General features: G+C 34.8%; 1 protein-coding gene across 9 annotated transcripts in view; it reads right to left on the reverse strand.

Moving 5' to 3' along the window:
• Ih (hyperpolarization activated cyclic nucleotide gated potassium channel Ih) overlaps positions 1–23895 on the reverse strand; it is an 80014-nt gene that overhangs the window by 19945 nt on the left and 36174 nt on the right. For 5 of the 9 annotated variants that reach the window (XM_089173470.1, XM_015317350.2, XM_089173466.1 and 2 more), the window contains 6 exons: positions 22676–23202; positions 20666–20936; positions 8817–8980; positions 7677–7813; positions 7371–7514; positions 3485–3559 (listed from right to left, as the gene is read on the reverse strand). In XM_089173470.1, the coding sequence (XP_089029596.1) occupies positions 3485–3559; positions 7371–7514; positions 7677–7813; positions 8817–8980; positions 20666–20936; positions 22676–23202 (1318 nt within the window). The remainder of the gene's footprint in view (positions 1–3484; positions 3560–7370; positions 7515–7676; positions 7814–8816; positions 8981–20665; positions 20937–22675; positions 23203–23895) is intronic. The other 4 variants (XM_089173469.1, XM_015317355.2, XM_015317354.2 and 1 more) reach the window with 1 other exon arrangement.

Consider the following 23895-nt stretch of genomic DNA (forward strand, 5'->3'; position numbering starts at 1 on the left):
ACATCGATTTAACGTGTGTTTGAAAGTTTTAAGGTGGTTCTTTTTTTCTGATTTTTTTTTTTTTTTTTTTTTAAACAAAAGGGAACCAAATGCGATATCAATCATCGTCTATGATCTGTCAGTTTTTGTTTTTGTTTTTTGGTTCGCATAGTTCCGTGAGTTATCGCCTTTTAATGTTCAACACATTGTCGTACAATTAAATGCGCTTGTTTTAACACACACGGTTCGATGAGCAGCAAGCAGCAACAAATTGCACTTGTAAACCATAATTAGTGTTAAATGCCTCGTGTACGTCGGTCTTATTTCTCGTCGCGAGACGCCCGACTCTTTTTCACTGTAATAATATAATTACATGCGAATTTCGATCAAAATAAGTTGCATAAACAGTTAAGAATTACCTAAAGACTATTGTAATAATACAATAATAATAATAATAATAATAATAATAACAATAATAATAATAATAATAATCATCGAATCGACGTATCTATGGAATAACAAATAACACTTTCTAAAATATATTCATAGATATATCTGTCTAAAACCTTTGTTCTAAATATAACACGTACGTAGATAAATTACTTGCTACAATTATTGTAAATAGGTAACAGAAAAAAAAAAGAAATGAAACTAAAAATATATTCAAACGATTATTATTTTTTTTCGGCGGGGTGGGGTGAGAGGAGGGGAAATTTGGGGAGAATACGTTTAACACGTGGATATATCGTGGGAGACGATAAAGATAAGAGAAAGGGGTAGTTGGTAATGGGTCAAAGGGGTGAGGATCTATAATATCTCTTCTGTTGTGTGTTGGGGCTTGTGGATGTTTAGAATAAAGTACGACGACTGACAGTGTTATTGTTTTTTCTATTTTCTTCTTTGTAATAAAGATAGTCTCGACGGGGAAAATGCGAAGAGTTAGGAGAATACGAGGAAGAGAATTTGACAAAACGTATATGCACGTCAGCCTAACAGGAAAAAAAGTAGAAGAAAAATCTAAAGAAAAAGAAAAAAAAAGAAAAAAAAAACAATACATACACACACACACACACATATTTGATATCCGTGCGCTTTATCTTCTCCGTCCTGATGGAAGAAAAATGGCGCTAACGAAAATCTGATATACATATACATATGTTTATGCATATGTTATATATATATATATATATATATATATATATACATGTATATTTACATGTATGTATATGGTATACTGATAACGTATAATAAGATATATTCTCTTGTTTTCTATCTCAGGCATCTAAAAAAAAAACACGAAGGAAAAACAGCAAGCAACTTTGGGTTAAAGGATAACTCGGAATTCAGCCAGATGGGGGAAGGGCTCCAACTTACGGTGTTGGATTGGTAAAGTTTGGGTGATTTGATATCAAGTGAAAGAGAGAGAGAGAGAGAGAGAGGAAAACGAAGGACAGGTGGAAAATACATTGGAAAAAGAAAGGGAAAGGGTGAGAGAGAGAGAGATAGGAGTAAGGAATTGAATGGAAATGGGGACACAATACACACCGAACATGGGCACATTGCCAACAAAATCTCGGGCAAATAGGATTAATATATACACCTAACACACACATCACACATACAGCACAGGCAGACCTACGGTCAACAGACCAATCAACTTTCTTGCCTCTTTAGAGTAACCCGTGTCGAATACCATACGGATTGAGGAGCCAGAATCTAAGCCATTGTGTCTCTGTCTGTCTGTCTGTCTGTCTGTCTGTCTCTCTCTTTCTTTTTCTCTCTATTTCCTTTTGTTTGAATCTTTTTGTTATCATAGTGTTTCTCTTTGTCATTACAGTCGAGAAAATAAATGGCGTCCCCATGGTATATTCAAACGATGTCATCGCGATTAGTTTTTTTCTTTTTTCTCTTTTTCTTTTCTTTTCTTTTCTTTTCTATTCTTTTCACGTAGCTCGATTATTCCTGATTATCACCGTCTACTTTTTGTTTACGGATGCATATGGTTACGATTAATATTCAACGTTTGTTACATAGCAAATTAATAGAAGCAAGAAAGAACTGAAAGTTTTCATTGGATGTTTTGCATTTTAATTAGACAATCGACCAACCCCCAAGTGGCTAGAACCTGTTGCTTTTTCATTTTTTTTGTTGTTTTTTTTTTCATTTCAACTATATCAATGAAGTTACGTTTGCAAATAGAACAAGACATTTTGATTTGTCATATTATTTTGAATAGAATTATATTAATGTACAATTAAGATATGATTAGAAAAAACAACAAAGTTATTAATTAAATTCATGATTAACCCTTTCAGCAGAGCATAAGCATTTTGAAATAAACAAATTCATTAATCGTATAATTTCACGTGAAATAATAATTATCTATAATTATTATATCTAAAATAAGATAACACGGTGGTAATCAAGAGCTCATTGAGGATAAGAATTTTGTTAAATCACCAAAGCTACATAGAAATTCGTCATTTTCTTATAACAACGATGTCAAGTTGTAATGGTTGACCTTGATTCGCCGGTATTCGTCAGGGTTTACCCCGTAATTATAAACTATTATTATTTTAATTCAAACTTCGAACGAACGAACGAACGAACGAACGCCTAATAATATGAACATTTTCAAATAAAAAACCAAAAAAAAAAAACAACTGTATTTTGTTAAGTGGAGAAGAATATCAGATCAAACGTCATACCAAAAACCGTTCTCAGGGATTTTCATAAAGGAACTAACTCTAGTCGTGTTTAAACATCGACACAGTATATGTTGTTACACAATTCTCGATCGTCTTTAAACCCACGTACACATCCAATTCTATTATTTTTTTTTTTTCTTTTTTTTTTGGAAACGCACATGTGTGCTTATGACGAAAGAAAGAAATATATGATTTAAATTAAATTTGGATGTGCCGTAGGTAAAGGCGTCTAATATCGAAACTCGAAATAACACACGGCAATAAAAAAAAAGAAAACTATTGATTATGCATGTAACCCCTACTACGAGGGAGATAAACGAACTGAAAAGCAAAACACGACAATATTTAAACAATTGCAAAAAAAATAACTGCTGGAGAGGGCTTTGAATTATAACGATAATAATAATAATAATAATAATAATAATAATCATAATAATTATAATAATAGGAACGAAACGATAATAATCAACGATAACAAAGGTTTCAATAATTAACGATCTAGCAAAATATACATTACATATATACATATATGTATATATACGTACGTATATGCATACATACATTTATACTCAAATATGTATATAAATATAATATATACATAAATGTGTATAAATAAATATATATATATATATGTATATACGTGTATGTATACATATAGTATATAGATGTATATATTTATATATACTTATATATAAATATATGTATTTATACGTAGAAACATTAAGTTTGAAGTTAACGAACGCTTTAATCAAGAAAGGGCATTTGGCCTTGGTTTCGGGATTACTAGGCAGGCACACCTTGCTGGTTCGGTCTGGTTGGGGCGGTGTCGCCCGACGCTCGTAGTGCCTCTCCGGCTGTTGATAAAGGGGGATCTGCAAACCCATTCGGAAACGTGTTCTCGCAATGCGCCTAGGAGTAGGACGACTTGTATAATTGTTCTCGTTATCTCGTTTCGACGTGTTTATGTGCGTGGGTGTAAGAGACAAGAGGATATTTCTTTCGAGCTTCTTTCATTTCTTTACTTCACATTTTATTTTATTTTTTTTATTTTTTTATTTTATGCTTTTTTTCTTTTCAACGCGTAAATCGTAGATATATAAAATATTATATATATATATACATTTGCGTTATATATTATATAATGTACATATGCGAATCGATGACGATAATAAATTGAACCGTTTGATTGGTGGTAATATTTGAAAAAAAAAAAAAATAAAAAAATAAAAACGTTCGAGATCTAATTCGAATAAAATTATCATCAAACGTTCTCTCCTTTTGATCTTTCATTATTTTCAATTACTATCAATTATTTCTCACGACTTTAGAAATAAATATTAATAACGATTAACCTAACACTTTTTTTCTTTTTTTTTATTCTATGCTCATTTTTATCTCGATTTAATTGATTGATTGATTGATTGATTGTACATAGAGCCAATGATTAAAAAAAAAAATAACAACTTTGTACCTAATGAAATTCGAGATAATAGATAACGCGATTTATTCTTATTACTCTCATATTCATGAGTGAATTTTTCGAGTGTCGAACAGAAGAGAAAAGAGAGGTCAAAGCAGAGGGAGGCAAAAGGATAATGTATCAATGCACAAGCGCAATAAATAACATTTAGAATTAAATAGAAAACTGAGATTGGGGTCCCCGAATCGACGAATAAGAAGCCTGATTGATTCGTTGGTCTGTTCGCTGCACGTCACGGTACACTTTCTCTCTCTACGGGCAGAACACAGTAAGGAAAAAAAAACGTAAACTTCCATATAATTGAAATATATATATAATTCTCTAATATTTGATCAACAACTATTATTATTATTTATAAATCGATCAAAACGATTTGCATATCACCGTTTTTTTCTTTCTTTTCTCTCTTCTTGTTTAGTTGTTTGTTTGTTTGTTTGTTTTTTTTTTTTTTTTATATGTATATTTTTCTTTTTTTTTTTTTTTTATTATCCTATTCCTCGATACCACCGCACCGAGTGTTGTTTTGCTTTTCGCGTTCGAATTGAAAGATTTCAATCTTGACTGTTTCTTTTTTATTTTTTTTTTCTGTTCAACTTTTCAAAAACTATTTTGTATTTTTTCACGATTAATTAACGATAAAGAGTTTTGAAGAATCTTTATCTTTATTTGATTATATATTGAATAATGTTTTTTATTAGCTCCATAGAAACAGAACATGCTCTTTTCGTTTTTTTTTTTTTATTTTTTTTATTTTTTTTGTTTGTTTACCGATCAGATATCTACCAGGTTGGTAGAAACATGCCGCGATTTTGTATATAATAAATATATTACAATTTTATGAATACTTCAAATCGAATCAAATTTTCAATTTTCTATTGGTAAATCAATGTTCGATTGAAATTTAACATCGAACTTATCGACATCGATTTAATCTCTTCATTTGTTTAATAAATGTTTCTCTTCTATTTTTTTCTTTTTCTCGATTAAATGCAGATAATAATAGTTACCCCCTTTCGCTACTATGGTCCCTACACTATAGTGGTCCTATATAAAATGCCGCATATTTTAAATATGACGAACATATGCAGTTATAGCACTAAGTCAAGTATCCCATTATGGATGTGTAATTTTAATGTTTTGTTTGTTTCAATTAAAAACTCTTAACACTTTAGCTAGGGACCCTATAGGAGGGACGCGCCATGTACATTGCTAAGCTGAAAATGTGGGGACAACTTCCGTTGCATAGCGCAGCCATGTTTATCTTTTAGTATGTATTAACGGCTGTGGTTAGTTTAAGTTTGAAATACTTATAGTTTTTATTGTGATATTTATATTTAATTGTTTTTTTTTTTTTAAATAGTTTTCTATAAGTGTAAGTTTAATTTACTCATGTAATAATTACAAGTGTATAAATGTACAAACCTAACCTATAATTTATCGTTTGAATCATTCGCGCGTAATCACGTGACTACACGAGTTTCTGTCCCCCAGCAATGGCGCGTCCCTCCTATAGGGTCCCGACACTTAGCCAACCACGCGCGTCGCAGCGAACTGTAAAAGCAGTATTTAAAAAGTAAAGCACTGCTTTTTTTTTCTCCATTTCGTGGTTTTTCAAAGAATATTATAATAAGACATATATATTGGTCTGCACGATCATGTAATAATTACAAGTGTATAAATGTACAAACCTAACCTATAATTTATCGTTTGAATCATTCGCGCGTAATCACGTGACTATACGAGCTCCTGTCCCCTAGCAATGTACATGGCGCGTCCCTCCTATAGGGTCCCTACACTTAGCCGACCACGCGCGTCGCAGCGAACTGTAAAAGCAGCGTTTAAAAAGTAAAGCACTGCTTTTTTTTTCTCCATTTCGTGGTTTTTCTAAGAATATTATAATAAGACATATATATTGGTTTGCACGATCGATTCCTTTCATATATTTGTCTACATTGAAACGGGGGGAGATCTCCCCGATCAGTCGAACACCGATCTACATTGAAACGGAGAGATCTCTCCGATCGGTCGGCTAAGTGTAATAATATCAAGAAGAAAATTAACTTACTCAAAAATAATGTGCAATTTCGATATTGCACGTATTAGTAAACCTCGTAAAGTAGACGTAGCGCAACATAGCGAAAGGGTTTTTTAATTAGATTTTTGATAAATTAAACGAAAGACAATTTTTATTAATAAAATGTTCATTTGATGCGATAAGTTTAATGTTAATTTCGATTGAGTTGACAATTTTTATAAAGAGCACATTGTCTAAAAGAAAAAGATCAATTATTATATATATATATATATATAAAAAAAAGGAATAACGTAATAGATTTGTACCACGTATGAGAAATCGACATAGTCTTTCACCAACCTGACGCTATCGATCTCATTAACGTAATCCTTATTTGAGCAAGGTGAATCCATTGGACTATTTAAATATATATTATTTATTTTAGATGAGATATATATATATATAGAAAAAAATATGTTTCGAAGAAATAAAAAAAAAAATAAAAAAAAATTCTTATTCATTGAAATAATTCAATGGTAGACGAAAGAGACCAACGAATTCACCTTTGCATTTATCTCTTATAATCAAGCAAATTACCACCTCTTACCTTGTCGCTCATAAATATTTTTTGAATCGATCCAAATCGTAGTAAAGTTCGTTTTTCCAAATTGTAAACAACACGTTATATAAACGAATATGATAAATGATCAAGGATAAATTTGCAATTTTTCAAGTATCATCGTGACGCAATAATCGAAGTAGGAAAAGTAAGTTTTTTCATTTAAAAAGAATTAAAAAATGATCTCGCGTTGAATAATGATTGTAAGATTTTCAAATTTGTCAATTGAAATTTATCAAACAATTTGTTGCATCGTAGTTTGTCATCTGATTCTGTCACGTTTCTTCTATCTTACTCTCTCTCTCTCTCTCTCTCTCTCTCTTTTTCTACTTCCACAATTGCAATAACGATTCTTTCTATTATAATTGTCATTTATATCAGAAATGTTAATAATGACGTAAAAATCGAAGCACGAACTTTACCTTGGATCGAATCACTTTCTCTAATTTTATAAATGGCGACAATATCGAAACGTTGACTTTATACAAGGGACATCTTATGTGTATAATATATCAAAATAAAATAAGTGATCAAAAAATGATGCCATATAATAAATGATTAAACACTCACATAGACCTCTTCCCATTGCGAGACATACCGCACCAGTCTTGACAAGCGTAGTAACCTAACGAGGGATAACAGTTTTGCAAGCCTGAGAATCCTGAGAGCACGTCCAGCATGCAGGATCTGGAAGGACTCACTGAAGTCCTGAAACTACAAAAAAATTACCATCGATAGCGACGATTATCCTAGTTTCTTTTTTTCCTTGACAAAATTTTCTATTGCACGTAGAAAAAATAAGGAAAAGGAGTAGAGACAATTAAATCAAAAAAAAAAAAAAAAAAAAAAAAAAAAAAAACAATTGGCTATACTTACTTGATTAAAAATGAGGAAAATATAGTCTAGTGGTATGGATGAGATGAGGTCGAGAAAGAACCAAGTCCTGAGGTAGTGTTTAGCGATTAACTTGGGATCCAATATCACTTGTTCGGCGTTATCTTGCTGCATTATACCTGCGTGACAAAAATAAAGAAGAAAATCGATTCGTGATACTATTTTCTTTTACTTTTTCGCATCCTGTTTTCCTTATCTTCCTTTTTTCTCTGTTTTTTGTTCTCTCTCTCTCTCTCTCTCTCTTCCTTCCTTTTTAAAATAACACTCCAGCAAAAAATAAAGCGATGACGTCGTGATTTCGAATTGAAAATTGTAACAGTAGTGGTAGTGGTGGTGGTGGTGGTGGTGGTGGTGATGGTTAGTGGTGCCTTTTATTGCGCGTACCCAACGACCAATTTAATTAGCCTTTGAGAGTAGAATAGCATCGTCGTGTCTTTGTCGTTGTTGTCGTCGTCGTCGTCGTTGTGGTCGTCATCGTCAAGCCCGTGATCCGACGATGATAACCTCTCAAGGAGATACGAAAACGCAGACTCCGATAATAATCTGGATCAAGAATTTATAACAATTGCGAATCGACGACGGCAACGGCGTACGAACAACGCGTACGTACAGTGGTGCACATGGGCTTGATGCGCTCATACGTAACGTTTTCCATCGGTGTCAGGCTCGTGACCTAATTCCGCCCTTGTACCGACTCGAACGTGGTTCAAATTAATCCCTGTGCAATAACGAAATGTCAAGGAGTTCGCTGGAGTTGGAATCAGTGACGTTCTCTCGACTTGCTAGACAATAACATCGTTGTATATTGCACTTAAGATCAACCATCCACCACCCCCTTCCCTCCTCCTCCTCCTCCTCCTCCTCTCTTCTCCCTGTCTTTTTGATGATGACCCGAGTCGCAGGTGGCGCTTAAGGTATTCCTCTCTGTCTCTCTCTCTTCTTGTTATTCGTCTCGATTCTTTATCGATAGGGTGTATCGATAACATTTTGATCGCGATTCAAAAGATCATCCGGTTGTCAATTGTGAAGAGGAGAGTTATCGAACGTTTTTTCAAAGATTCCAAATTTCAATTGTTCAATGTACCTATATATGTATATACTATATATGTGTTTGTTACTTACCAGTTCTAAAGTTTACGACGATGTCTATGAGGAATATCGTGTCGGAAAGGCAGTTGAAGGCTATCCACCTAGTGCTTAGGTCGTCATTGAAAAAACTAATGGCAACTGGCAGAATTATCAAATTAGCAACCAAAAGGAGGAGCATGCAGAGGTCCCAGTAAAATCTGAAATCAAAGTTAAGTATCGAGGTGTCAGCGTTATTTTCATTTCCTTCATTTCGCGCTTATCTTCAACTAACTAGCTAACTTTGGATTAAGTCTCGAAGAGAAGAAGAAGAAAGTTATATAGAAAGAAGGCCGTGATCATCATCGTGTTGAGCAAAAAAAGGAAAGAATTTCTCTCTCTTACTCTTTCTTACTCTCTCTCTCTCTCTTCTCCTTCTCTAGTGATAAAAGCCAATTTCTGAAAGTTCAGCTTTAATCAGTTCGATTCTGGTCCTACCGACAGCATTGGCCCACTTTTCCAACTAATAACGTTGCTACATCGGCATCGATATGAGTATATGTATGTACTCGTGGTGTGCTTGTTAGAATTTCGATACACACATAGATACATTGCTGCCACTCGAATGTAATATTCACAAACGAACAATGTTTTTTTGTTTTTTTTTTTTCGGTTATAATGTGTCATCCACAAAACCAACGTAGAATAAGTGTACAACTATCTGCCTATTTATTACAATTTAGATACTAAAGAAGAACCTGTATATATTTATATACGTAATTATTTAATAATTACATTTACAATAAACAGAAGGAGTAGTAGCAGTAGTAGTAGTAATAGAAGTAGTGGCAGGAGAACGAGGTGAAGAAGGAGGAGGAGGAGGAGAAGGAGAAGGAGGGTGGTGGTGGTGATGCCTTTATGAAACACATCGAAAAGGGGTAAGGCGAGAGTTCGTGGAAGGCTTTCGTGCACTTGGGGAGTACTCGAAACTTTGAGAGCTCCGTCAACTCGCTGAAGCCGACACTCGTGAAATGAAGAGTGCGTGAGTTGATGCGTACAACGGTGCTGGTGGTGTTGTGCACGTGCCCGACACCTATTTTTCTTTTGAAATAATAAAATATATATTTTTGCTTATACATATTCATATGCATATTAATTAACGTTTTTTTCTTCTCTCTCTCTCTGTATTTTTTGTTTCTCATTTAATAAGTAACATGACGTTAAAAAAGAGAATCCATGAAAATGGTAGAGAATGAGGAGGGGGGGGGGAAAGAATAGAAGAAAAATGATATTCTAATCGTATTCGAATGCAAACGCGCCACGTTTTCACATCGTCATATAAACTGACCTAAAAGCCTGAAAAGATTACGGCTTAACAGTAGAACGATATACCTTACTTGAAATTTATGAGCCTTCTCTAACGAGCATGCTTTCCTGGATGCTGCGACTACGACCCTTCCGGGAATTTCTCACAATTTATCAGCTTCAAAGCTTTCACCCACAAATATGTTTTTTCTTTTACGTTACGTGTCATCTTTACTTTCGTTTTTCTTCTCTATGAGAGGGGTGACTCGTTTGCCTCTCATTTTTATTCTCTCATTAAGCTTATTCGCGCATTTCTTCAATGTAATAAAAGAAGAAAAGAAAAAACATCCCATCGTCGCACTAATATCGTATTTTGCTTTATCACCTATTAAAAGCCATAAATTTGTACAGGTATCTATCTATATATATATATAAATCTTATCGACATTGAATACAGAAAAGTTGATGAATTTTGTAGAATGCACTTTACCGAATGAGAATTCATCCGCCCACTTAAATAGATATATCTACATACATAGTTACGATATATATCCTGTGTACTATATATGTACGGAACGGAAGCAGATTATTTTAAGGAATACCTCTTCTATTCTCGAAGGTCTTTTAAAGGGAAATACTATTCCATAAGAGGCGAACGTTAAATTCTACTATCCTTTCTCCTTTCATTATCAACGTGGATTAAAGTGGAGAGCATAAGTTCAATTTACGATCGTAACGCTTTTGTATCTGTTTCAATAATGTTCTCGAGAGACCAAAGAGAGAGAGAGAGAGAGAGAGAGAGAGAGAGAGAGAGAAGATAGTCTTCGTGTTAACGACTATCAAAGCTTACGAATGAGTCTGCCTTATTCTACTATTCATGTATGTGCATGTATAAGTGGTGCACGCACGCACGACAAAGAAGATTCGTAAGTTGTAAATTTGTAGATAAATTTATTCGTATTTGATACTTCGTACACATATGTCATCATTACATCGATTAGCGCAAGGATCATCATGAAACATTGGCCAGTGTACACTCGACTAACATACACGTGTACATACTCGAACAATACGCGGGGTCGTCTATTGTCTGACAGAGGATGCTGACATAACTAGAAGCACGACTATTATTTTTATAGACTCAACACGCGTGCTCGCACTCTTATTTTCTGTACTCTAAAGCAAAATTTCGTCCTATAATGCGATATACCATCGACATTTTGCCAATCTTTACTTTTGTAACGTTTTTGTAAGATCGACTCAGCTACGCTAACTTTTTCCTTTTTTTTTTTTTTTTTTTAATAAAATAAAATGAACAAAAATATATGTTTAAAATGAGTAAGATATTTGTACGAGAAGAATCATCTGCAGTATCTTTGCGTGTCGCGCGTGTCCTGTTAAGACTCTTCTATTATCGGATTATGAAGGTAATCCGATTAAATGGAAAAGACATTTAATCGGATATAATGGTAGTCGAGGTATATACATCTACTATTGAGAAAAGAGAAGGCGAGAGAGAGAGAGAGAGAGAGAGAGAGAGAGAAAGGTGCTAAAGAATAAGAGTAGAAAATCTCGTTTTATCTATCTATAATATTTGATGTGACGGCGCTGGTGAAACGGTGTCGCGGTTGGCCTAGTATCAGCTGTAAGAATGATCTCAGAATAATCATCTGATTAAGCCAGAGGCTAGTGTGTCAGTGCGGACACGTCGCTGAGTTGGTGTACGTGCTCGTTCAAGTACTCGTGAACTGTGTGTAAATACACACACCTATTGTAACATCGTCGATACTTCCCCTCGTCGAATGATCCCTTGATAAGTTAGTATACATTATGAATCAAACTCTATTCAATCATTCCAAAGAATCGAATTTTTTTTTTTTTCCTTCAAACATACCACCATTTTTCTTTACAACATTTCAACAAGATAAATACGATAAAACGTTAGACGCGTTGCAAAACATTGTCGCGGATAATGTAATACAATTACATTCCAAAGTATTTGCATATATCTTGAAAACGATAAGCATATAGGAAACGATATGCTTTATATGCTTCTCACATAAACGTATTCATGTATTACGCGTGCATCATGTATTTGCGTATTCCCTCGGGTCAATTAAGACATCTCCGAGTTATTCTACAATATCCTACACAATGCTGCGCAGTCATATTAGGTACTTCTACCAATGTTAATCGAATGTTAGTTTGTTTTACTTGCTTACATGTGTTCTCTTTAGTTCTATTTGATAATCTAATGTAATCTAATGTAATTCGAAATAATCCAAAGAGATATTGATTCATTAAAAAATATACTAAAACAACAAAATATCAATTGCATCGAATGAATATAATAAATGTTCGGAAGGTGGAAATGACAGAGAGAGAGAGATAGGAAACGAGAGAGCAAAAGATAGAGAGAAAGAAAGAAAAGAATAGAACATCGAAATGACTTTTCTTTATCAATTATTTCCTCTAATAGAAATGTACCGTTGCTCGTTTCTCTCTTGCTATAACGAAAACTGGAAGTGAATTTAACGAGGCACAATAACGAGCCATTTCGATCGACTTCTCGTTAGACCTTACGAGCAAAACGTAGAGAGAATCCTATCTCTTTTTCTTTCTTTTGTAGGTTTTGCGTTAGGCGAAAATAATCGTGCCTTTTTTATTGTTTCCTGATCGTATCCTTTCTGCTATATATGACGTTCCTCGTGAAAACTGACTGGCTTGTTGGTTGGTAAGTTAGCTCTTCTCCATCCGTAAAATTTCTTATTTTATATTGAAAGAAAATAAAATAAAATTAAAGAAAAGAAAAGGAAAGGAGAGGTAAAGAAATGAATAAGAGTTGGGTTTTGAACGAAAGAGAAAAATAGTTTGATCGTTCGCTGGTCGACGCTTTTTCCCGATCGAGAACTTTGCATCCAATCAGAGCGATGATCACGTGAACGGTTATTACATAAGAGGACTAAACGGGCTCTGCGCACGGGTTCGCGCAGCAGTAGGAAACCATAGTTTAAATTTGCAAACTACCTAATGATAGGGCAGACCTGAACAAGGCCTCTGCAATTTTCAACTGCCGTTGCTCGATTCTCTTCGCTGATATCCCAAGATTCGTCTAAAGATAATGACCATGGACACTTGTTCTTTTTTTTTTAACCATCGATCATAAATATTATCCTTTTATTCGCGTTGTCTTGGTCAAAGTTGTCATTCGTCGTCGTCGTCGTCGTTGTTTCGACTTTTTTATGCGAAACAAATTGGCATATACGAAGAATTATGAGTTTTTTTTTTTTTGTTTTTTGTCGAATCATAATTACAATTGTAATAATTTTTGACAAATTAATGGGTTTATCGATAAAAAGTAACGAGTTACATAAAACGTCAATTGCGTGCGGCGTCTCTTATTCTTTTTTTTTTTTTCCTCCAACTAATTTACTCAGTCCGGAGGTATTGCCTTACAAACAGGAGAGATTCCAACTATTTAAAACGGAATAATAATCCACATTGGAGAATATTATACGGATAGACTTAAGTGGATTCAATTCTACGATGCTATTTAATACAGCTTCAAAACTTTCATGCGTCAGACGCCTTTAAATACAACATGTCCGTAACAGTAGAACGGAAGATGTTAACGACAGAAAAATTAACGTGACTGCGATGTCAATGTTGAATATATACACACTGGCGATCACTGACTATTTTTAATAGTATGTCTTTGAAAAAAAAAAAAAAAAGAAAATAATAATAAGATTTATTATCATACATGTCAACGGATTATTCTTCAAAAAAGATAAATCGACAAATGCGAAAGCGAGAGAGAGAGAGAGAGAGAGAGAGAGAGAGAGAGAGAGAGAGCGAAACAAAACATTAGATAAAATATTCAAAAACAAAAAGATAAACGATGGAAAGGGATGATCGTTGGAGATTACAAAACGATCCTTGTTGAATAATAGAAAGAGTCGGAGGAATATTTGAGCATAAACGTCAAGTTGATGCGATAGGATAGAATAGGATAGAATAGAAGTGGATAGAAAAGGATAGGATAGGATAGGATAGGATAGGATAGGAGGAAAGAGAAAAGACTCCAAGGTGGATCTTTATTCGCGGTAGTCGCATATATATACATATATATATAGCGTTGTTGACACACGCCGCTTAATGTAGTTCAATCGAGTAAAGCCGCAAACCTGAAGCGATACGATCGATCCCCGAGTAAGTTTCCAAGCTCGTTTCTCTCATCTGATAGAGCTGATGGTAACGCGCGTTGTTGTTGCTGCTGCTGCTGCTGCTTCTGCGCTCGTACTCTCACAAATACACAACTTGTGAGTGTGGCACATTGTTGTTGGGTGCGCTTTTGCATAATGATTCCACGGTTAAACGTTATTTCGATAGAGACGTTCGATGAAACGAACACTCGTTTACCACGAACGAACCACCCAACGGCGGATTTTCTCTTGGCTCGTTACGTGTTTCACTGTTCAAAATCGAGGACGTTATTTATGGCTTAATGATGATCGAATAACTCCATTGCAATATACTGAATATTTTCCGATATATCAATTTAACAAATATTGTATTTGGATTAATTATAAAGGAAAACTATAGTCAAAATTCAATTTAAACTACTACCTTAATAACGTTAGTTAAATCACGCGACACGGACGTTTACGGTCTCGCAAATACAATGAGGACTTTTATGTATTCTGTATATATCACGAATATGAGCATGAATCTTGTTTAAAGATATAAAAGCAAAGAAAATATCAAGTAAGTGTGTATTAAAGAGTGAAAAAAGAGAGGTGCGGCTACTTTCTAAACTGGTCTTGATCGGAGTCACACGTATGGAGGTTGTATTCTCCTTCTTGACCGTGACTTCCTCAAACGCAAGGTTAACCTCAATGAAATAACCTTCAAGGAAATAAGTTTTCGTACTGATTCAGAAAAAGGAGTAATCTCTCTTTCGATTTGATTGATTCATCTTGATTTTTTAACCTGGAGAGAAAGACAAAAATATATATATATAGAGAGAGAGAGAGAAGAATTTTCTATAAATTTTGTAAGCTTTAATATTATAAATGTATCTACTTATTTATAATACAACGGTAAAAACAAATTGTAAGCTCCCAAAGTTACTTACGGTGTACGACTTCCGAGACAATATATTTGCTTTCATTACCATTTTTCCAAAACTTTTTGTTATAACTAATATAAAGTAGAATTATACTTAAAAGTATTAATACAAAAGAAAAGAAAAGAAAAGAAAACAAAACAATGTTCTTAATTAACGCCTGCTGAATACGATTGAACCAAATTCATTTCAGATTACTGTGCATATTTTGCTATTTCAAAATGCAATCTTTAACATTCGATTAACTTTAACTAATATTCACAGCTGTATTTTGTATTATTTATAAGTACAATTTGAAAATAAGATTTTTTGCGTCTCTAGAGCATTCAATAATGTATTTAGCTTCTATATTAGTATTATTGGAAAAGTTGCTCATCCCTGACATAATACTTTAGCAATTTTATTACTAATGTAAAGTAAGACGAAGCAGATTCTTCCTTACTCCATTTCTCTCTCTCTCTCTCTCTCTCTGTTTCTCTCTTAGAATTTTTCATTACCAATGCATATAAATGTATTCCGCGTTGAGTGGACGAGCAAGTATCGAAGGAGTTTTTGTATTAGTGACTTGGCAATGTCTACGCTCAATCTCACTAGGCCATGGCCGACCGGGTTCTGCACGAGGAGAGTCAGTCCCACGAGGTACGAAAATATTTTATTAGCTCCAAATGAACGGACCTTCTTCCGCCCTTTTTCATATTCTTTAATGACTAAAGAAATTAGTGTACGTATACGACACGTTGAAACTAACATTAATCGTTTCCGTTTCGTTTTCTCTCCATAACCTTTTTCACTTCCTCCTGTTGCTTACGCATGTTTGTTATCACTACATTCGAGAAGTTAAAATTAAATCGTTTTATTTTTATCACCATCATTCATTCTCTCTTTTTTTCCTCTTATTGGTCGCGTTGTGTTCTCATTTAAAACAAAAACTTATTTCCACGCTGTTGTTTGCACTCTCACATGCATAATGCTTTTCATATTTCAATTAGGGAGAGAATAATGAACAATTCTAAAGCTACCTTTACTACCATCATTAATTACAGGGTTAACCTAGGTTAGTACTACTGTTCTCCAAAGGTTGCTTTCTTTTCTATTGTAAAAAGAACAAGAAAAATTAACGAAAATGGCAGAACGCTCGCGCTATTTATATTTTTTGTTTTTTTGTTTTTTTACGATTTTTACGACGACAAGAACAAAAATGCATGCATGTAAGTATGTAGGAGAAAAAATGAAAAAGGCAGAAAGATTTTATACAAAAAAAACGTGGACTAAGGGGAGGGGGCCTTATTTACGAATTCTAAGCTTTCATAAATCCAGCCTTGATCATCGGCATGAATCGTCGTAGGATGTTTGAGTCGTGTAATAAATGATGCATGAAAAGGAACGAACGATACGGCAGGTTCATTTTTGAGGAGCATCGATATACTTGAAAGAAAAAGATTGAACAACCGAAAAGAGGATATGAGGTTCTCTGAGAGGAACGAAAGAATGAAATATTTCCATAGAACATCTTATAGCCCTGTATATTTAAGTACCTGTATAGAGAATAATACATATATACGGTACAATACCTGCTATATAGTATTCATTCAATCGATATTCTTCCATTCTTTTTCTAACACATTGTCAAGATATTAAGTTGACCGTTATTGAAGTACTTACTTGCTTAGGTAAAAAAAACTAACTTAACATTTAGAACCGACCGAATGTCCCACAGAGACCTCTACAATTTCCACCGCGTTTGGGAAAGCCAAACTGCGCTCTCCACTGCGCTCGGGAAAGGCCAAACTGCGCTCTCCACCGCCGCGCATTTTTCTGAAGTAGCACGGACTAAAATTTCGCTATTTTTTTATGTGATCAATTATATCTTACGGTAACAATTTCGTAACAACGATTATCACATATTGCTTATAGAAAATTCGAAATTAAAAGTTTATAATAATTATTTCTCTAATGGTTATTCAAAAAGTATAGATAATAGAGTTAGAAAGTTAAGAACAGTAAAGATAACGTAAGTCAAATATAGAACAAAAAGGGTAGTAATATATTTAAATATTGTTGAAAATAATTTTATGGTACTTATTTGATGGAATGCCTAAATCACAAAATGTGAAACATGTAACGAAACCATAAGCGTTAAACACCTTTTAGTAGACTGCCCCAATTACATAAACGTACGAATAAAATATCGAATTACTTGCGATTTAAAGACGGCCCTCTCACCCTGACCGAACACCATAAAAATGTTATTCATTTCCTTAAAGCAATTAAGATGTATGAACACATATAATATTAATTTTAATATAATTAATGTAAAATATACTGTAACTAATGTATCATGTCGCTAATAACCTAGTTGTTGATGCGACAATAAACTCATATTAATAATAATAATAATTTTATGGCTGGCAAAGGCACCATCGAAAATCCCGTAATAATGAGCAATAAATGATTTCAAAAATTGATGCATTTTATTTATTATATGTTGTATTCTATATAAATAAGCTCTATAGAGAAAGAAGCATTCCTCAGATGAAAATGGTAGATCTACCCGATCGGTCGTCCACCGACTAGCTTGATAAAAAGGTAGATCTACCCGAGCGGTTGGCTAAGTGTTAAAAGGAAGTTGAAAAAAACGAAATAAAGAGAAAAAAAAGAGAGAGAGAGAGAGAGGAGTTCGTCAATTCGTTTCTTCCGGAGACAGAGTCGATTGTTCCATTGACACGAAACTTTTTTCTAATGGTTACCAAGTCGCGAGAGACTACTTTTCGTTCCGCATCTCGTAGTAGTCGCCTTGAATTCTTCCTATTATCGGTTTCCTTTTTTGTCAGTTAGCACTTTTTTTACACTACTCGGTCGAGTGTAATTAACTAAAGCGTGTCGACGTATGTAGTATGAACGTACAACTTGCGGGATGACACCGTACGAAGAAGAGACAGGAGGGACGTGTTACAACGAGACACCGAAAGAGGAGGAAGATGAATTTAACCGGGGACGGGGGCGCAATTAAGATGACTTAATTAATTAATTCGTCTCTATTCTTGCGTTAATTCTTAGCGACCCTGACCCCACGCCTACTACGACACGACTAAGAAGAGAACGCTTGTATGTATTTTTTCTATTTTTTTTTCTTCTTCTTCTTTTTTCTTTTACATCTTCACACTTGCCCCCTTTTTTTTATTTCTTCCTCTTCCTACTCTTTTTCTTCTTCCTTTCCGTCTTCTCTCTCTCTCTCTTTCGTTCCTTTTCATTTCTATCTTTTTACCTATCGTGAAATATCTGCCCCTTTCTATCTATCCGTCTATAAATCTTTTTAAGTAAAAATTAAATGACGTGGTTTTATTCGGTTTTGGTAAAAAAGCAAACCAAAGAAAGGACTTGTGCGATGTCGCGTTAATGAATACAACACGATACGTTTAATACTGCGAGTTATAACGACTCGATCAATTATTCTCAAGTAGCGTCGATCGAGAATATAACATATTTATGTATATATACATATATATATATATATATATATATAGATATATAGATAGCATCGTGCAATATGCGTGTCTCTTTGAACGTAGAAAGATCGACGATTAGAAGAAATCCGTATCTAAAATCAGGCAGATGATGCCTTTCGGTTAAAAGATGAAGAATTTTTGATTCAATCTCACGTCAGATATAGAATTTATCTAGGATATAAATAAATTATTTTAATAATCAAACACACAGACACACGGACATTTTCGCGATAAGCGAGGCGCGAAACTGCCATAACTATTTTCAGTTGGATGCTTTAAACAACTGACATCTGGTCTTCTTAGAGATCAAGGGTCACTTTTATATGTCGAATCGCTTGCCACTAATATATCTTTTGCTTCCTGGTAAGATAAAAATAGTTATCAACACATCCATGGGATTTCCACCTAAACACCCACGTAACGACGAGGTAGTAGTTGATTATTTTATATTTCTTAAGTGGTTATATTTTGATATGCAATCGACGGGAAAGAAGTATGCATTTTGGCGATAAATATTCAAGGAAAAATCATAAATACACGTGGAGCTTCTTTAAAACTCTTTCACGTTAATAGCCAAAGAACACAAGTACTTTACATTAAACTATTTTCTCTCCCTCTCTCTCTCTCTCTCTCTCTCGTTAACAAAACTTTATTGCGCGAAATAAACGTGAATAGGTTAAAACGTCACGAGGAAAAACAAAATTCTCATTCGCAGATGTGCTTCTAATATCATAAAGAGTTTCGTTAGTTCTGCCTACGGAAAGATACGAGTATCATCAACGCTATTCGAATAAAAGTTTCAGTTTCATCTGCTATGAAGCCATAGGAAAAGCCTCCTCCTCCTCCTCCTCTTCCTCCTCTTCCTCCTTTTCCTCTTCCTCTTTCTCCTATTTCTATTCTCAAGCAAAAATAACTTGATGCTCGGTACCATAGATACTCGCGTACTTAGGCAAGTATGGAGTTGGGATCGTTCGCGCTGTCGGTAATTAGCCAAGATTTCGAATGAAAATGTTGAACAATTTCAACCAATTAGAAGGACAAACGCGTATCACTGGGCCAGGTTTATACTGTTTCATGCATTATGGAATGGTCGTTACATCGGCCAACACTGGAGCTAATTCCGGTCGTTTGATAATACGAGCAGTGCTTTTACCAAAGAACGATACGAATTCGAGCATACACTCGTAAATGTCTCTCATAAATAATACCAGCTTTCTATCTATGTATCTATGTATGTATATGTGTATCCGTGTAAATACCTGTGTTAGGAATAGGGGATTATCATCGAGAGGGATCGTTGCTTAGTGGTTTTAGGGTAGTAAAATTTCTCTTCATCTTTCTACCTGAACTAACTTTGTTTTGCCCCGATGGAAACTAGAAACCGGACTCTTTTCATCGACACATTCCAAGCTAGACGAATAAAAAACTTTTGAACGAATAAGTATATATATATATATATAGAAAATTTTTGTGATCAAAGTTTAAACTTTAACTGACTTATTATCTTGCGTATTCGTAAATGTTAGATTGATCATGACACACGTGAGAGTGAAAATATCTAAAGGATTTTACGTGTTACACGCGTTTCCATTGTGCAATTTATACGCACTTATATACGTATTAAAAAGTCATCGCCGTGTTATGCAACATAAAAACTTTGATTGAAAAGAAAAGAAAAAAAAAATTAAATTGAAGATTACAAAGATGAGAAATATATTTACGTATAAGATTTAGCTTCGTCAATGATATTTCGCATTTGAACGAACGTACGCGAGATTACGTTAATCGATTCTATCCTTTTTTTTTTCTCATAGATTCATGAAGAAGAAGAAGAAGAAGATACATACATACATACATATAACATTTTTACACATGTAGGTATCCGTCGAAAATGATTAAAAGTTGTTATACGTATATATATGTATATAAAATCGATAGAAAGTTAAATAAAATATAATAGATCTCACCGGAAACTGGAGCAAGGATGGATGACCCAGTGACCCGCCGCCTTTTGCCTGATCCTTTCCTTCATAAGTGCCTTCTTGCTGCCGAAGAGTTTCATCGCAAGCTTGTTGTCTGTCGGCTGAAAGAGGGCTTGAAGCTGATTCTTAAGGAAGCTCTGTTTAACCTCCTGGCCCGGTAGACCCGGGCCCGGTTCCTCTTTCGGCGTCCCATAGAGGGACACATCGTCCACTCCGAAGTGGACTTTTCCGCTGCCTTTGTAATTCATCTCGTTGCCTGCGAATCAACATAACAAACAAGAAAAACAATTGATAAATTATTGTTCAATGAAATATTTATTTAAGATAACTAACAACTTACAAGGAGAAATTAACGTTTTGTTCTCGTGTGAAATAAATTCGGATTTGCAGGATTTGATTTTACCGTTGTACAATAACGGGGTCCTTTGTCCCTCTAAAACGAAACGTCGATTATCGACGACGAAATTCGAAGAATTTTCCATGACCTTTCCTCTTTCTTTGTACTGTTGCTATTTAAACGTACGCGTGTCGAACGAAGGAGACTCGAGTAAACTGAGAATCGAAGACGTACCGAAACTCGACTGAGGAAGGTAAAGGGGGACGGTGGTAACGAACAAGAGGAGGATCGTGGCAAACGAGAAAACGAGAGAAAGAGAGAGAGAGAGAGAGAGAGAAAGAAAAAGAAAAAAAAAGAAAGAGGTAGAAAAAGAGAGAGAGAGAGAGAAAGAGAGAGAAGTATAATCGCTGACCGGTTTCTATCGGCAACTATGTTCTCTCGCCATCTACTTATTTATCTTGCACGTCAAACTCATGTAAATCTCAAGTTAGGGGGATATACATATTATGTCTTTTTCTTCGCCCTTGCGTGACATACGTAATCGAAGAAAATATTCACGATCGGATGTACAGAGATTAGTTCGCGTGATGTAGTAGCAATGGTCTTCGTTTGACGACGAATGTCCGACACCGAATGAATGAATGATATACGCATATGTATATTTATATTTACGTATGTAGCTCAATATTAAACGTTAATATTATATACAATATATATATATATGTATATTGTGTAGTATGCTTACGTATACGTATGTATAATAAATGTGTGTATGTTCCGGAACCGGCTTCAAACGTGGCATCGTTCGCATGCAATCGTATCCTCATTCCATTTGGAACTTTTATCGTTATGCTACGATGCTCCCTCTCTTTTTCTCTCATGAGATACTTTCGAGAAACGATTCGTTAACTTTGCATTTAATTATATATATATATATATACCAATTTGCGTTGCTGGAAAGTAGGAAAAATTTTGTAATATTTTATATTTTACGGATACAAATTATCTAATTTCTCCTTTTTTTTTTTTTTTACTGTCAATAACATCTCTTGTTTAGTATTATCCTGATCGGTCAATTATTCACGGGAATTTGCGTTTTAATTATACTTCGATTTATGTAAATAAGATAAATATATTACTTTTCTATCTCCGTCGTCAAGTATTGCGGAATTGAAATAATGAGAAATAGCAAGAGAGAGGGAGAAAGAGAGAGAGAGGGAGAGAGGGAGAGAGAGATGGAAAAAGAAGGAGAAGTTTAATATGTTCCTCTAATCATACTACGATTTCACTAGGCAACATACTACTGCATGAAGCAATATAATAATAATAATAATAATATATACAATATCAATAAATATGCAACTACGCCGATAGGTTCTTTATATTTCACGAGTTGATAATAGGCTCGTTATGCGCATTTGCCGAACGACCGATTTAAACTTTCATGCTCGCTCGAGCATATCGATAGGTATATACCTACTCTATTATACTCTGCTCTACTCTGCTCTGTTCTACCTAAATACGGTATGAATACTCATATAAGGATTGAACAAAAAAAAAAAAAAGAATAATCAGAAAAACTAGAAACATTATAAATTATAATGGAACAAACATTTGGTAAAGAAAAGGTAAAGAAAGAAAAAGATAAGATCAGTCACCTGTATCGCCCAAGAAGTCAGTGATGAGCAGCGCCTCGTCGTCTAAAGCGGTGACAAGACTGTCCGTACAAGTGTTGGTATTCTCGATGCTAATCTTGATGCTGTCATCTTTGTTGAGTCTTGGATGATTGTTCGCGGCGGGGTTGTTACCGGCGTGGCAGTTGTTATTGTTATTGTGGTTGTTGTTGTTGTTGTTATTATTATTATTGTTGTTATTATTGTTGTTATTATTATTGTTGTTGTTGTTGTTGTTGTTGGCGCTCTGACAACCGAGGTGGTGATGAGGCGAACGTACGGATTCTGTGCTGCTGGTGTGTAAACTGATCCCGGTGGTAGCTCTTCCATTTACCAATCGTAGACTCGGTGCACGTCGACCACCGACACTTCCACCGCCACCACCTCCTCCTCCTCCACCACCTCCTCCTCCGCCACCACCTCCACCTCCTCCTCCTCCGCCACCACCAGTAGTGCTACTCACAGAACGGCCACCGACTCCACCCCCACCACCGCCACCACCTTCGCCCTCCCTGTAACGCATAATCAACGACCATGTAAATAATTAATCGATTCTAGTCTAATTACTCGACCGGGAAGAACATCGGTTAAGGAAAATTATCTTGAAATATTAATTAATCGTTGACGTTAAAAAATGACGCATGACGCATGCTTTACAAACGATATCGTAGAAATATTCAACAAATGATCTTATTGCGAATGATATTTTTTGACAAAGTGTACGAACAATTGTTTTTCTTCTTATTTTTTCATATTCCCTGTTCCCCTCCCCTGCCCTTCTGCCCTTCTGCCCCTCCCCCACGGCAAATATGCGCGTTCATTAAATCAACTTGACCTAGTGTAATTGTCAAAATTTTTCCAAGTACCTTCTGTGCTTCACTCTTTCTTTTATTGTGTATTTTTTTTTCTCCCCCTATGTGTGTACGTTTTTCAGCACTCTTTACATTTCCTACACGACCTACGCATTTGCATAATGATAATACATCCACATGAATGGGATGTCCCTCTCTTCGAAGCACGTTAGATATTTCTTTAGATTCGTTTGTGACGCGAACGAGAGAGACGGTTTTGATAGTAAAGGGATAGAAAGTAGAAAAGGATAGAAAAGAAATGAAAAGGGAGAGAGAAATATGCAACAACGAGAAAACGGGGATGGAAAAGAAGAATACAAAAAAAGAAGAAGAAGAAGAAGAAGAAGAAGAAGA

This window comes from Polistes dominula, unplaced genomic scaffold (genome assembly GCF_049000335.1).
Source record: "Polistes dominula isolate Pdom_NZ unplaced genomic scaffold, Pdom_raw_medaka contig_33, whole genome shotgun sequence".
NCBI classification, from domain to species: Eukaryota; Metazoa; Arthropoda; class Insecta; order Hymenoptera; family Vespidae; genus Polistes; species Polistes dominula.